The 14,664-nt window shown below is 39.9% G+C and overlaps 2 protein-coding genes across 23 annotated transcripts in view; both read left to right on the top strand.

The window, feature by feature from the left end:
• LOC101839749 (Ig lambda-1 chain V region S43) overlaps positions 1-14,664 on the top strand; it is a 612,967-nt gene that overhangs the window by 548,875 nt on the left and 49,428 nt on the right. The gene's annotated exons all lie outside the window — the stretch shown is intronic.
• The window catches only part of LOC101841371 (Ig lambda-3 chain C region), a 388,037-nt gene that overhangs the window by 327,423 nt on the left and 45,950 nt on the right, over positions 1-14,664 (top strand). The window contains exons 1-2 of one of the 13 annotated variants that reach the window (XM_040751125.1): positions 1,524-1,665; positions 1,759-2,057. The exons of 10 other annotated variants lie outside the window; for them this stretch is intronic. In XM_040751125.1, the coding sequence (XP_040607059.1) occupies positions 1,623-1,665; positions 1,759-2,057 (342 nt within the window). In that variant the 5' untranslated portion in view covers positions 1,524-1,622. Of the gene's footprint in view, positions 1-1,523; positions 1,666-1,758; positions 2,064-14,664 lie in introns of those variants that run through there. 2 more of the 13 variants (XM_040751123.1, XM_040751124.1) reach the window with 2 other exon arrangements.

Here is a 14,664-nt window from a genome sequence, read left to right as displayed (position 1 = left end):
GACAGGGTTGAAATTCCTTGATGAACTGTGAAGAATAAGATGACTTATGATAGTAACAGATGACAGTGAGGATGATATTCAGATACAACAATATCAATGATATAAAGTTGACCCGTTAGCACTGAGGTGACATTTTTTCCTAATTTGGCTAAAACATCATAAGATAGTGACTGAATTTAAGGTTGTGCTTGTTTTTTCTATATTGTTGAGGTGTTGAAAGAGTTATATTTGAAGTACCCTATAATATCCATGAGCTAAGCCAAAGCATAACAGAAAGACATTTAGAGAAGGTCACAAAACTGTTCCTGCCACAGCTCCCCTGAACAATGTCAATATGTCCTCTCTGTCCTGTTTTAAGCATGCCAGAGTGGGCCCACCTGGTACAATCTAACTGAAACCCCTGCCCCTCCCCTCACACACTCTCAACTGACAGAGCTGTGGTCAACTGAAAGAGAAGTTCCTGTTATGAGGCCCCTGCACCAGCAGAGGGTGACAGAGGTGCAGCAAAGACCTGCCAGATTTCTTTGGGAAAATACATCTCTGGAGGTCAAAACAGAAATTCAGAGGAGTTCACTACATTCACAGAGAAGAGAGAGACTGGAGGGTAATTGTCAGGTATGTTGATGAACTAGACTGGAAGTGTTGACCTTGTTAAACACTAACACAAAATGGACAAGGATGATTCCTCATCATATTTGCTGTTGTACTGTGGATATAGTGCCATCATAGGAGGAAGTTGTCACTATATCTTAAATAAAACAAAGAATTGTGAAGAACCTAGAAAAGCAAACTTACCAAACAGTATGTTACATAAGAAATGAATTAGGATATCCTGTGTTTAGGAGTGAGATGGGGAGAAAGTGGGGGGAGTGGGATAATGGGAGGGAGAGGAAACTAGGATTGGTATGTAAAATAATGTTGTTTTACATTTAAATAAAATTAATTAAAAATAGAAATTAATTAGACCATGTAACACAAAATTAAAAAGGCTCAGAGACTGATGTTGGGCTTGAAACTTCAAGATGAATATCAGAGGAGCAAAGCAGCTGGCCACTAGGTACTTACCTCAACCTCAGGCTGAATGGCTGATCCTGTCTCTAAGTCTCAGACTTGGATGGAGAACTAACCCTCTACTGAGACCTTGCTTCTGTCTTATATCCTTTGCTAATGTTGGCATTAAAGGTGTGAGCTATAAATCTCTTTTAGACTGATTCATCCACTCTTGTGTATATCTGGGTGTCCTTGGACTCACAGAGATGTGTCTACATCTTAATCCTGAGTCCTAGGATTTAAGGTGTGTACCATCACCTCCTAGCTTCTGGGTGCAGTGATTAAAGATGTGTGCCTGGCTTTAGTGGCTTGCACCTGACTTTGCTTTCTGAATCCTCATCAAGCTTTAATAAATCATAAACAATGCATCACCACAAGGCCATGTCCTGATGAAAAGGACTCCATTATAGTACAGTAAGCTCCCCACTAACCCTCCTTGGGTAGGCCTATGTATGGAATAAATTTGCATAATACCACACACTGCCCCACAGACTAGAAAGCCAATAAGAGAAGCCTTTAGAGGCCCAGATGTGCTGTGATTTCAGAACACAGAGCTCTGAGGCACCTTCATCATGGCCTGGACCCTCCTTTTACCTCTTCTCTCTTTGTATGCAGGTGAACATCTTAAATCTCTTCTCAGGCTCACAGGAGATGCTGAACACAGGTGAAAATCCTGAGTCCTTATAACTTGAAATCTCTTTCTTACAGGTTCTGTGGTCTCCTATGAGCTGACCCAACCACCTTCAGCATCAGTCCCAGTAGGAGAGACTGTCAAACTCACCTGCTCTGGGGAACAATTACCAAAAAAATATGCTTATTGGTTTCAGCAAAAGCCAGACCAGACCATTTTGCAACTGATATACAAAGATAGTGAGCGCCCCTCAGGCATCCCAGAGCGATTTGCTGGATCCAGTTCAGGGACAACAGCCTCTTTGACCATCAGTGGAGCCCAGCCTGAGGATGAGGCTGACTATTACTGTTTTTCGGGATATGGTGATGATAATACTTTTTACCACAGTGATATAGTCAGATGGGGAAGTGACCCAAAAACCCTTTCTCTGTAACTTGCACCATCTTCCTGTGGCCACAGGAGGACCAGAGGCAAAACCATGAACATGTCTTGGCCTACCTCACCCACATATGAGATTTCCAAGCTGTCTCTTTTACTTCTAGTCTTTGCAACAGTATCTGTAGTGAGTGGATTGAGTAGGTTTATAGCTGTTGGGGATAACTGTCCTGATGTTTATTTACATGGAGATTGATAAGGAAAGGGTACAGGAGTAGATAATAAGATGAGACATTCATGCATGTTCCAGATCTCCACACTTCCTTATCATCTCCATTGGACAGTTGCTCTGGATTTCCTTGTTCAAGGGCTAAACTGGTCTTTCCTCCTAAATTACTAGCATTCCATGAGAGGCCAGTATATTAAACAGAGGAATTCAGAATAGTATATATAAAGGAATCCCTCTTAGTAAGAACTATCTACTTAATCTTCTATATCTGCTGTTTGGTAGAGGTTCTCTCAACTCAGATCTTGCCTCCAAGGTTGATGACCTATGCAGAAAGGCTCAGTTTAATGATATCCTAAGGCTAAGAACTCAAGGGTCCTATATCAAGTACATCAATGTGAGATACCCTCAAAAGTGACATCCTAGGATTACTTTATCTATTCTTCCCTACCTTGTCCTTACTGTGGATAAGCCGCTCAAATTTCTGTTGGAATCATTATTAAAGAAACTAAATAATGGAGACCAACTAACTTTAATATAGAATAGAAATTACTTTAATACAGAATAGAAAGGACTTTGAAGATATCTCTATATCTATGAGGATGGAGGTTTTTGTCCTGCCTGGTCCCACAGCCATTTGGCCCCAAATAAACATGTGGACATTATATAAATTATAGAATGTTGATCAATAGGTAGGGCTTCCTACTGGATAGCTCTCCCTTAATTTTTAAACCATAACTACTAACCTATGTATTTGTACATAGCCTTATCTTACAAGAGAATGCCTGAAATGTCCTATATTCCCAGTCTCTACCTGGTGAACCGTTGCATCATCTCTCTCACTCTCTCCCCAGGATTCTCCTCATCTCCTAGCCCCATTTATCTTTTTGCCTCTACTGGACAATCACTGTTTTATTCATCAACAAATACGAGAAACACTTTTACAGAAGGACATCCCCATCATCTCCTCTTTTCTGTCTAAATAAAACAAAGGTTTTAACTTTAACATAATAAAATTATATATAACAAAACAGTTACCAAGTAGGAACTATAGTTGGCAATATTTTGTCCATTGACATTTGGAAAATTTAAAGAAAATAATCTAGCTTTCATCCTATCTTTGTGAGTCTAAAATTTTATATGTAACTTACCTTTTATCATAACTAAGGAAAACCATAACCATCAAAGACCTCAGAAGGATAATATATAAACTCTAGAATTTACAGAGACATTATGCTGCCTGGACAGTCACCCAAATTCTTCTGTATTGCTGGAGCATCCATATTCAGCATAGGCCATAGTGTGTCTGATAGAATTCTCAGTGAAGCAGAAAATTTTAAACTGTCCATCCATATTGGAAGTTTCAGTCATTTTTCTCTGTGTCCTGCAGAATGTCTGGCAGACTCTTCCATGAAGTAGGAACCCTAAAGGATGATCCCATCTTGTTTTGGTAAATTCATCAGTCACTTTGATCCTGTATATCCAGTTTGGACAGCATACAGCCAAAAAGTGAAGGCAGTAGAAATTTCTTGCCCAAATGGATAGTCTTGCCATGTTGAAGGCAAATCCCATAAAGAGTTTCTTCAATGCCCATCCTCCTCTCTAAAGTAATAGGTGTTGCCAGGAGCAGTTGTGTCTCACCATCATGAAAAACCCTATTTAAATGCCAATTTCTGTAGGTCTTTGAAAAGTTTGAAGAATATCTATCCATTTGAAATATATCTCTCTATATCTAGAAAATCTAACTAACCTAATTATAAATTTTGACTATTATAGGTGACTTCATATAATCTGTATTTAACAATACATTGCATTTTTTATATTTTATTTTCCAGTTTAAATTTAGATAAGAAACGAGGTTGCTTCACAAGTCAGTTCCAGGTCCCTCTCTCATTCCCTCCCCTTCTCCCGTGCCCTTCCCCCAACCCCCCTTATCCCCTCATTCTCCCAGGGAGGGTGAGGCCCTCCATGGGGGTGTCCATAGACTGTCATTTCATATAGGGCAGGGCTTAGACCCTTCCCCAAGAGTTCAGGGTGAGAGTGCACCTCACATTGTTCTATGGGAGTCCAAATTCCCTGTGTATACTTGGGATGGGTACTGATCTGCTGCCCAAGGCTCAATAGATTCCCTAGGCCTCCTCACTGCCACCCAGATTCAGGGGGTCTTGGTCAGTCCCATGCTGGATTCCCAGGCTGATGCCTGGGATTCAAGAGTTAACCTTTGTCTGGTCAGCTGTTTCTGGGGGTTAAACCAGCCCAGTCTTAATCCCTTTGATCATCAGTCCTCCCTCTCTGTTACTGGCTTTCTTGAGTTCAGCTCAGTACTTAACCAAGGGAGTCTGCCTCTTCTTCGATCAGCCACTAAATGAAGTTTCTGTTTCCCAGACTCTCTGGCCATAGGATTGTAGGCTGGCACTCCCCAGATCTATGTCTAAAATCCATATATGAGAGAGTACATGCCATGTTTCTCTTTTTGTGACTGGGTTACCTCACTCAGGATGGTTTCTTCTAGTGCCATCCATTTGCCTGCGAATCTCATGATTCCATTATTTTTTTCTGCTGAATAGTACTCCATTGTGTAGATGTACCACATTTTCTCTATCCACTCTTCAGGTGAGGGACATCTAGGTTGCTTCCAAGTTCTGGCTATTACAAATAAAGCTGCTATGAACATAGTGGAGCAGACATCTTTGTTGTATGAATGGGCATCTTTTAGATATATGCCTAAGAGTGGAGTTGCTGGGTCTTGTGGTAGGTTTATTCCCATTTTTCTGAGGAATCTCCATACTGATTTCCAAAGTGGCTGAACCAGTTGGCACTCCCACCAGCAATGGAGGAGTGTCCCCCTTTCACCACATCCTCTCCAGCATAAATTGTCATTGGTGTTTTTATTTTAGACATTCTGACAGGAGTGAGATGGTATCTCAGAGTTGTTTTGATTTGCATTTCCCGGATGGCTAAGGATGTTGAACACTTTCTCAAGTGACTCTCAGCCACTTACCTTTTCAACATGGTACTTGAAGTTCTAGCTATTGCCATACCACAACAAAGGGGGGATCAAGGGGATACAAATTGGGAAGGAAGAGGTCAAACTTTCACTGTTTGCAGACGATATGCTAGTTTATATCAATGACCCAAAGAACTCTACCAGGGAACTCTTACAGCTGATTAACACCTTCAGCAAAGTGGCAGGCTACAAGATCAACTCAAGAAAATCAGTAGCCCTACTATATACAGATGATAAAAGGGCTGAAAGAGAAATCAGAGAAACATCACCCTTTACAATTGCCACAAACAACATAAAATACCTTGGGGTAATGCTAACCAAACAAGTGAAAGACCTGTATCATAAGAACTTTGAATCTTTAAAGAAAGAAATTAAAGAAGCCCTCAGAAAATGGAAAGATCTCCCATGCTCTTGGATAGGTAGGATCAATGTAGTAAAAATGGCAATCCTGCCAAAAGCAATCTACAGATTCAATGCAATCCCCATTAAAATCCCAGCACAATTCTTCACAGACCTTGAAAGAACAATAATCAATTTTGTATGGAAAAACAGAAGACCCAGGATAGCCAAAACAACCCTGTTCAACAAGGCAACGTCCAGAGGCATCACCATCCCTGACCTCAAGCTCTATTACAGAGCTATAGTCCTGAAAACAGCTTGGTATTGGCACAAAAATAGACAGGTAGACCAATGGAATCGAATTAAAACCCGGGTATTAACCCACACACGTACGAACATCTGATCTTTGACAAAGAAGCTAAAAATATACAATGGAATAAAGAAAGCATCTTCAACAAATGGTGCTGGCATAATTGGAGACTGGCATGTAGAAGAATGCCGATCGATCCATGTTTACCGCCATGCACAAAACTTAAGTCCAAATGGATCAAAGACCTCAACATAAATCCAGCCCCACTGAACCTCTTAGAAGAGAAAGTGGGTGGTACCCTTGAACGAATTGGTACAGGAGACAGCTTCCTGAACATAACACCAGTAGCACAGACAGTGAGATCAACAATTAATAAATGGGACCTACTGAAACTGAGAAGCTTCTGTAAGGCAAAGGACACAGTCAGCAAGACAAAAAGGCAGCCCACAGAATGGGAAAAAATATTCACTAATCCCACATCTGTCAGAGGGTTGATCTCCAATATTTACAAAGAACTCAAGAAGCAAGTCTCCAAAACACCAAAGGACCCTATTAAAAATGGGCTGCAGAACTAAATAGAGAGTTTTCAATAATACATTGCATTTTTAAATGAGTGGTATAAACACAATACCTAAACAAGCAGAGAAATACACCTTTAACAAAATTGACCTTAAAATTGTTTCAATAAACTAAAATCCATACCAATGCAAAGTATTCATTTCTATATTATATTCCCACATTTTTCTTTAAAAAGAGATCGACTGTGTTCACTAATGATTATAACTAATCCCCTTAAATTAAACCAAACATTTATAAACAATATTTGGCAATTTGGGCATCATTCTAGCCAAACTTCTTCCTGATGGTGGGGGATGCTGTCAATACCATGGGGATCCTCAGAAAACACAGAAATCTGGCCAATTCCTGGTTGTAGTAGTCTGAGGCTGCACTGTCTTAGCTATTTCAGATGTTGGATCACCTGGGTCTCTGCTTCAAGGGGTTCTTGCTTGATCAAACCACATTAGTATGGAAAAAATCCACAGCTTTTTACTTTCTGTGGAAACAAAACCAAAATCTCTTTTCCAAAGTAATATGTCCCTAAATTTAAATTTTGATCATGGCATTTTCAAAATATATATATGTTGGATTAATTCATCAGCATTTATAATGAAATGTCTTTTAGCAGCTGCTGCTCTTTCCTCAGAAATCAAACAATTCAAAGATAACACATACATTATGCAAACTCTGTATTTTTCATCTTTATGTGGCTTTTTAAAATTAGTCAATTAATTTTAATTTTATTTTTTGTTTTTTGAGACAGGATTTCTCTGTGTAACTTTGTCTGCCCTTGAACTCAGTGTGTCCACCAGGCCTGCCTTGAAATCACACAGATCTACTTTTTTCTGCCTCCCTAGTGCTGGGATTAAAGGCATGTGCCACCACACTGAGCTACTCTATTTCTTTTTTAAAGGACTTTCTCTATTCTTTTTCTTTCTTTCTCAAACCTATGTATATTTCTAAACACACTGTAAACACTTTAGAGGTGTTTCTTTATCTGAATCTATCTTTACTGCATATCTCTATCTTTTTCTGGCCATCAGTCTTTTATCTGTTAAAAAACATGACTAAAATTAAAGTGTACTTTTTAGCTGCTGACTTTGAAACATGGCAGGGGTGCATGTATTGCCAATACTAGGAGCAGTGCTCACCACCTTGGTCTATAGCACCATCAAGCAGCATGCTGCCGGCTACTATTAAACGCCATTTAATTGTTTAGTAGCAGGGCCTCTTAAAAGAACCATGGGGTTTTTACTGCTGCCCCTGAGTCAGGAAGCCTCCCTTAAAGGATCAGTGAGCCTCTGCTCACCCGAGAAAATGGTGCTACCAGAAAGCTGTGCATGATTTTGTTCTTTTGTTTTTAGAATCCCTTTTGAAGCCAGTGGTGGTGCATGCCTTTAATCCCAGCACTTGGAAGGCAGAGGCAGGCAGATCTCTGTGAGTTCGAGGCCAGGCTGGACTGACAGCCTCCAAAACAACACAGAGAAACCCTGTCTCGAAAATCCAAAAAAAAAAAAAAAGAATCCCTTTTGAAGCTTTTATCAGGTTTTACATGGAAATTCTGGCAACCCACATTGGTGGCACCATTTGAGGATGGAAGTTTCTGTCCTACCTGGTCCCCCATCTGCTTCAGTCCCAAATAAACACAAAGATGCTTTATTAATTATAAAATTATTGGTCAATGACTAGGATTTCTTACTGGCTAGCTCTCTTAATTATTAACCCATAACTACTAATCTATGTATTTGTACATGATCTTATGTTACTAGAGAATGCCTGGCAGGTCCAATCTTCCCAGTCTCTACATGGCATATCCTTGTAGCCTCTTCCTGCCTCTCTCCCAAGCATTCTCCCCGATTCCTAGCTCCTCTTATCTTCCTGCCTCTACTGAACAATCAGTGTTTTATCCACCAACTAATAAGAGAATATATTTACAGAAGAACATCCCCCATCGTATGTAGAAGGTGATGGTGCAACTACTGTAAATATGAAAATGCCCAGTGCCTCCAAATATTAATTGTCCTATTGCAAAACAGAAAAACATCCTCAAATATTCAGTATTCTGGATTAGTGAAGTGACTTACGTCGATCCTGGAGATGAGTAGATAAGCCTACAGTGTATCAGGAAATACTTATTGATCTATGAGCTGATCATGCCAGATGTGATAAACCAAATCGTTTTCTCTCTAACTGCAGCTTCATGACCATACTTACTAATTGGGAATATATACATTTTGTGATTGTTGATCAGAAAAGCATTCTTCATTACACAAAACTCCTCAACAAAGTCCTGGTGTGGCCTCTACATTCACTTGTGGTAGTTCAAGTTGTTGTGGGAGTTTGATCCATTTAGCTAAAGGTAACTAAAGGCAGGCCCATTATGATGATTTATGGCAGTGAAATGGGTTCTGTGTTCAGAATAGATATATGAAATAGCATGACTATGAGTGAAGTTTCTATAGAGTTAGGGTTAGGGTTTTGATAGAAGCATTTAAACAAGGAAATCAAATGCCAGCTAATGTAAAATCTGTGACAATGAATACTCAGTTGGAACTCATGTTCACCTCTGCCCACATGTAGAAAGTATATCTGCCCTACTTCTCTCCATCTGACTGCACGAAGAATACTCTGAACAAAGGAATGGTACCAAAAGACCAGCATCACATTTCTGGCAGCAGATGCAACCCACCATTCCAAAGTGACCGCCCAAGTACACACCCAGGGGTATTGCTTTTGGCCATATTGGAGTACATACCCAGCTCCTGGCTGGCACATTATCACTCCTCACTGAAAGTCTATAAAACTTCCCTGCCTTAGCCCAGATGTGTGACTTCCCTAGCTATGTTAATTGGGACCTATGAACCTGCCCAGGAACAATGCACAATAAGCCTTCATTTATCTGTCTTTAACCTGGTCTGATTTTTGTCTGATCTGGACATTTGCATTGGCAAAACCATATTAATGAGAACAAGAGTTAACTGGTCACAATAAAACAGGCCATCAACATGTAGCCCACAACAGTACAAGTAGCTTACAGAACACCAAATAGACTGGACCAAAAACAAAGTCCCCTCCAAACATAATAATCAAAACACTAAACAAATAGAATAAAGAAAGAAGTTTAAAAGCAGCAAAGGTAAAAGGCCAAGTAACCTATAAAGGCAAACCTATCATAAATGTACCTATCTTTTCCATAGAGACTGTAATAGTCAGAAGGTCCTAGACAGACAATTTATAAACACTAAGGGACAATGGATGCAAGCCCAGACTACTATATCCAGCAAAACTTTCAATAACAATTGAAAGGTTCAGGCATTATGCTGACTTGCCCTGTTACCTGGCAAGATGCACTCAGGCAACACTCTGGCCAGCCCAGAGTTCCATGAGAACCATGTATGTGCAAAGGACCCCTTTAAAGGACTGACCCCTGCCTGCTTATGCTCTCTTTTACTCTTTTACTCTCATCTTCCTCTCCATCTCATCTCCTCTCTCTCTCTCTCTCTCTCTCTCTCTCTCTCTCTCTCTCTCTCTCTCTCTCTCTCTCTCTCTCTCTCTCAGCTCTGCACGGGTTGGTTACCTCTAACCCCCATTTCCCTCCCTGTCTACCAATAAACTCCACGTGGGATCGTTGAGTCACGGTTTGAGTCTCGTTACTGGGTCAATCTAGACATTTTAACAACAACCATAGTAACCATAGATGGAGAAAACAACATAGTTCATGACAAAATCAGTTTAAACAATAGTTAGCTACAAATACAGCCCTATAAAAAGTACTAGAAGGAATCTCCAACCCAAGAAACTCAGGTACATCCATGAAAACACAAGCAATAGATAATCTCACAACAACAAACCACAAAGAAGGGAAACATACAGAGTGCCACTGTTGCCACCAAAACAAACAAACAAACAAACAAAATAGCATAAATTAACAATCGCAGGTCAATAGCATCTCTTAATATCAGTAGAATCAGTTCTCCAATAAAAAGAGAATAGACAATAAAACAGAATCCCTTCTGCTGCACAGAAGAAATATAACCTCAAAATCAAAGACAGAGATTACATTAGAGTAAAACTTTGGGAAAAGGTTCTCTAGTCAAATGGACTCAAGAAGCAAGCCAGTATAGCTATCCTAATATCTACCAAAACAGATTTCAAACTAAATTTAATCAAAAGATATGGAGAAGGATATTTCATATTTGTTAAAGGAAAAATCCATTAAGATGAAGTATCAATTCTCAACATCTTTGCTCAAGATACAGGATGCCCATGTTTGTAAAAGAAACATTACTAAAGCTAAAATCACACATCAAATACCACACATTAATAGTGGGAGACTTCAACACCCCACTATCACCAATGGACATGTACACCAGACAGAAACTTTGCAGACTAACAAGGGAAATAACAGATTTTATGACTCAAATGGACTTAATACACATTTACAGAACATTTCACCCAATACAAAAGATTATACTTTCTTCTTCTCAGTACCTCATGGAACATTCTCAAAAATAGACCACATAGTTGGTCATAAAGCAAATCTCTATGGATACAAGAAAACTGGAATAAATGCCATGTGTTAAAGTAGGAATTCAACAACACAAACTGCTGAAAGCCTACAAAGTCTTGGAAACTGAACAAATCTCAACTGAACCACCACTGGGTCAAGGAAGAAATAAAGAAATTAAAGACAACCTATAATTCAAAGAAATTATATCCACAACATTCCCAAACCTATGGGACACAATGCTGCAATGAAAGGAATGGTAGGAGCAAAGTTCATAGCATTAAGTGCCTACATAAAGATTTTGGAGAAATCTCACACAGAGCAACTGAACAGAACATCTGAAAGCTCTAGAACAAAAAGAAGCAAACTCATCCAGAAGGAGTAGATGGCAGGAAATAATGAAACTCAGGGCTACAATAAATAAAATTGAAACAAAGAGAAAAATACAAAGAATTAATAATAAAAAAGAGTTGGTTCTTTGAGTAAAATGAAAGATAGATAAACCCTTATGCAAACTAACCAAAAGACAGAGAGAAGACAGAGAGAGTATATCCAGTCTAACAAAATCAGAAACAAAAAGGGGGACATGACAACAGACTCTGAGGAAATACAGAGAATGAATAAAATATTTTGGGGTAATTCTAACCAAACAAGTGAATGAACTATATAACAAGAATATTAAGGACTTTCTGGATGTATTACTATCCCTGAATTCAAACTCTACTACAGACCGATAGTAATAAAAATAGTTTGTCCTAAAACAGACATGTGGATAAAATGGAATTGAATCAAAGACCCTGATATAAACACACATACCTATGAAAACCTGATTTTTGACAAAGAAACCAAACATATACAATGGATCAAAGACCTCAATATAAATCCAATTATACTGAAGCTGATAGAAGAGAAAGTGGGAAGTAGCCTGGAATGCATTTGCACAAGAGATCACTTCCTAAATATAACACCAGTAGCATATACACTGAAAGCCACAATTAAGAAATAGGACCTCCTGAAACTGAAAATCTTCTGTAAGGCAAAGGACTCTGTCAATAAAACAAAACAGCAGCCTACAGAATGGGAAAAGATCTTTAATTACTCCACATCAAACAGAGGATCGATATCTAAAATATAAAAAACTCAAGAAATTAGACAACAAAATACCAAATAACCCCATGATAAAATTGAGTACAGATTTAAGCAGAGAATTCTCAAAAGAAGAATCATGAATGGCCTAGATACACTTAAAGAAGTGTTCAACATCCTAAACTATCAGGGAAATGCAAATCAAAAGAACTCTGAGATACCATTTTACACCTGTTAGAATGGACAAAATCAAAAACAGAAAGATCAGTCTGTGTTATATAGGAAATTGAGTAAGGCGATTCTTTTTCCACTGCTGATGAGTATGCAAATGTGTACAGCCATTTTGGAAATCAGTATGGTGTTTTCTCAGATGAGTGGAAATCAGTCAACCTCAAGACACAACATTACCACTCTTGGGCATATACCCAAAGATGCTCAGTTATATCACAAGGATATTTGCTCAAGTATGTTCATAGCAGCATTATTTGTAACATCCAAAACCTGGAAACAACCTAGATTCCCCTCAACCAAAGAACAGATAAAGAAAATGTGGTATTTCTAACAATGGAGTATTACTCAGCGATAAAAAGGCAAGGACATCATGAAATTTGCAGGCAAATGGATGGACCTAGAAAAAGTCATCCTCAGAAGGCTAACCCAAACCCAGAAAGACAAGCACAGTATACAATGAATCATAAGTGGATATTAGATATAAAACAAAGGATAACCAGATTACAATCCTCAGCTCCACAGAAGCTACATAACAAAGAGAACATTAAGATGGACAAATGGATCTCCCTGGGAAGAGGAAATAGATGAGATGTTTTGAGTAAATTGGGGGTGAGGAGAGGTAAAGGGGAGGGAATTGGGGGATGGGAACATGATTGATCAGGATGGTCAAACTGGCAGTAAGATGGAACAGGGAGTAAAGAAGAAAATATCTTAATAGAGGGAGCCATCATAGACGTAGGGAGAAATCTGGTGCCAGAGAAACTCCCAGGAATCCACAAGAATAACCCAGCTAAGACTCCTAGCCATAGAGGAGATGGTGCCTGAAATGATGTTCCCCTGTAATCAGATTGGTGACTACTCTTGTTGTCATCACAGAGCCTCCATCCAGTAACTAATGGAAGCAGATGCAGAGATCCACACCCAAGCACTGGGTCAGTCTCTGGGATCCTAGTTGAAGAAAGTAAGGAAGGATATGACCAATTGGGGGTACAAAGGCATGACAGGGAAAGCCACAGAGACAGCTCACCTGAGCTTGTGGGAGCTTACAGACTCTGGAATGACCACTGTGAAGTCAGCAAAGAAGTGATCTAGGCCCTCTGTATCTGGACAACAGTTTTATAGCTTGGTCTTTTGTGGGTCCCATAGCAGTGGGACCAGGACCTGTCCTTGAGGCATGAGCTGGTTCTTTGGAATGTATTCCCGATAGTGGAATGCTTTGTTCAAATTTGATGCAAAGGGGAGGAGCTTGTACCTGCCCCAACTTAATATACCATGCTGTGTTGACTCCCATGGGAGGCCTCACCTTTTCTGATTGGAGGAGTGGAAAGGAATAGAAGGGAGATAGGGGAGAAAATGGGAGGAGACAAGGTAAACTGTGGTTGATATGTAAAACAAATTATTAAATTTAAAAATAATTTTAAAAATGTATGCACCTCTCTTCTTCCAAGCTCCCAGAGGAAGGTTGAATTGGGGTTAGAATAGGGGGAGAACAGGATGAGAAATACCACAATAGAGGGAGTCATAGGTTTGAAGAGAGATCTGGCACCAGTGAGACCTCTAGCAATCTAAAATGATGATACCAACTGGCAAGCTAAGCAATAGTGGAGAGACTACCTTAAATGCCCATTCCTGATAATGAACTTGATGTCTAACTTATATGCCATCCTAGAACCTTCGTCCAGTGACTGATGGAAGCAGAGGCAAACACCCACAGTTAAACACTGAACTGAACCCATGGAACCCAGTGACACAGAGGAGCAATGAGCAAATTGGCAAAGAATGGGCTGGTGAAACCACCAGAGACAGCTGATCTGAACAAGGGGGAGCTCTTTGGCCCCAGACTGACAGCTGGGAGGCCAGCATGGGACTGATCCAGACCCACTGAGTATGAGAGTCAGTGAGGGGGCCTGAGCAACCTATGGGGCCCTGGGCAGTATATCAGTGTTTATCCCTGGCATACAAATGGACTTCGTGTGTCCATAACACAAAGAGGGATGCTCTCTCAGCCTGGACTCTTAGGGGAGTGCCTGGATCCTGCCCTGAGAGAAATAACAGGTTCTGGATATCCCCTATGTGGAAGGAAGTGGGGATAGGGTGGGAAGCTTGGGTGGATGGTGTGGGGGTTGCAGGAGGAGGGGAGGGAGAGGGACCTGGGATTGCCATATGAAGCAAGCTATTCAAAATTAAAGTTATAAAAAATAGAAAAAAAATTTAAAAAAGGACTGCACCACTGTGCTACCCTCAACTTGGCGTTTTTATAAGAGAAAAAAAAATACTCGTTAAGTTTTTCAGTTTGAATGCTCCAAGCTTCACACACACACACACACACACACACACACACACA

This window comes from Mesocricetus auratus, unplaced genomic scaffold, assembly GCF_017639785.1.
Source record: "Mesocricetus auratus isolate SY011 unplaced genomic scaffold, BCM_Maur_2.0 Super-Scaffold_100008, whole genome shotgun sequence".
Lineage (NCBI taxonomy): Eukaryota > Metazoa > Chordata > Mammalia > Rodentia > Cricetidae > Mesocricetus > Mesocricetus auratus.
Note: the sequence above shows the minus strand (reverse complement) of the source record. Positions and strands in the feature narration are given on the sequence as shown.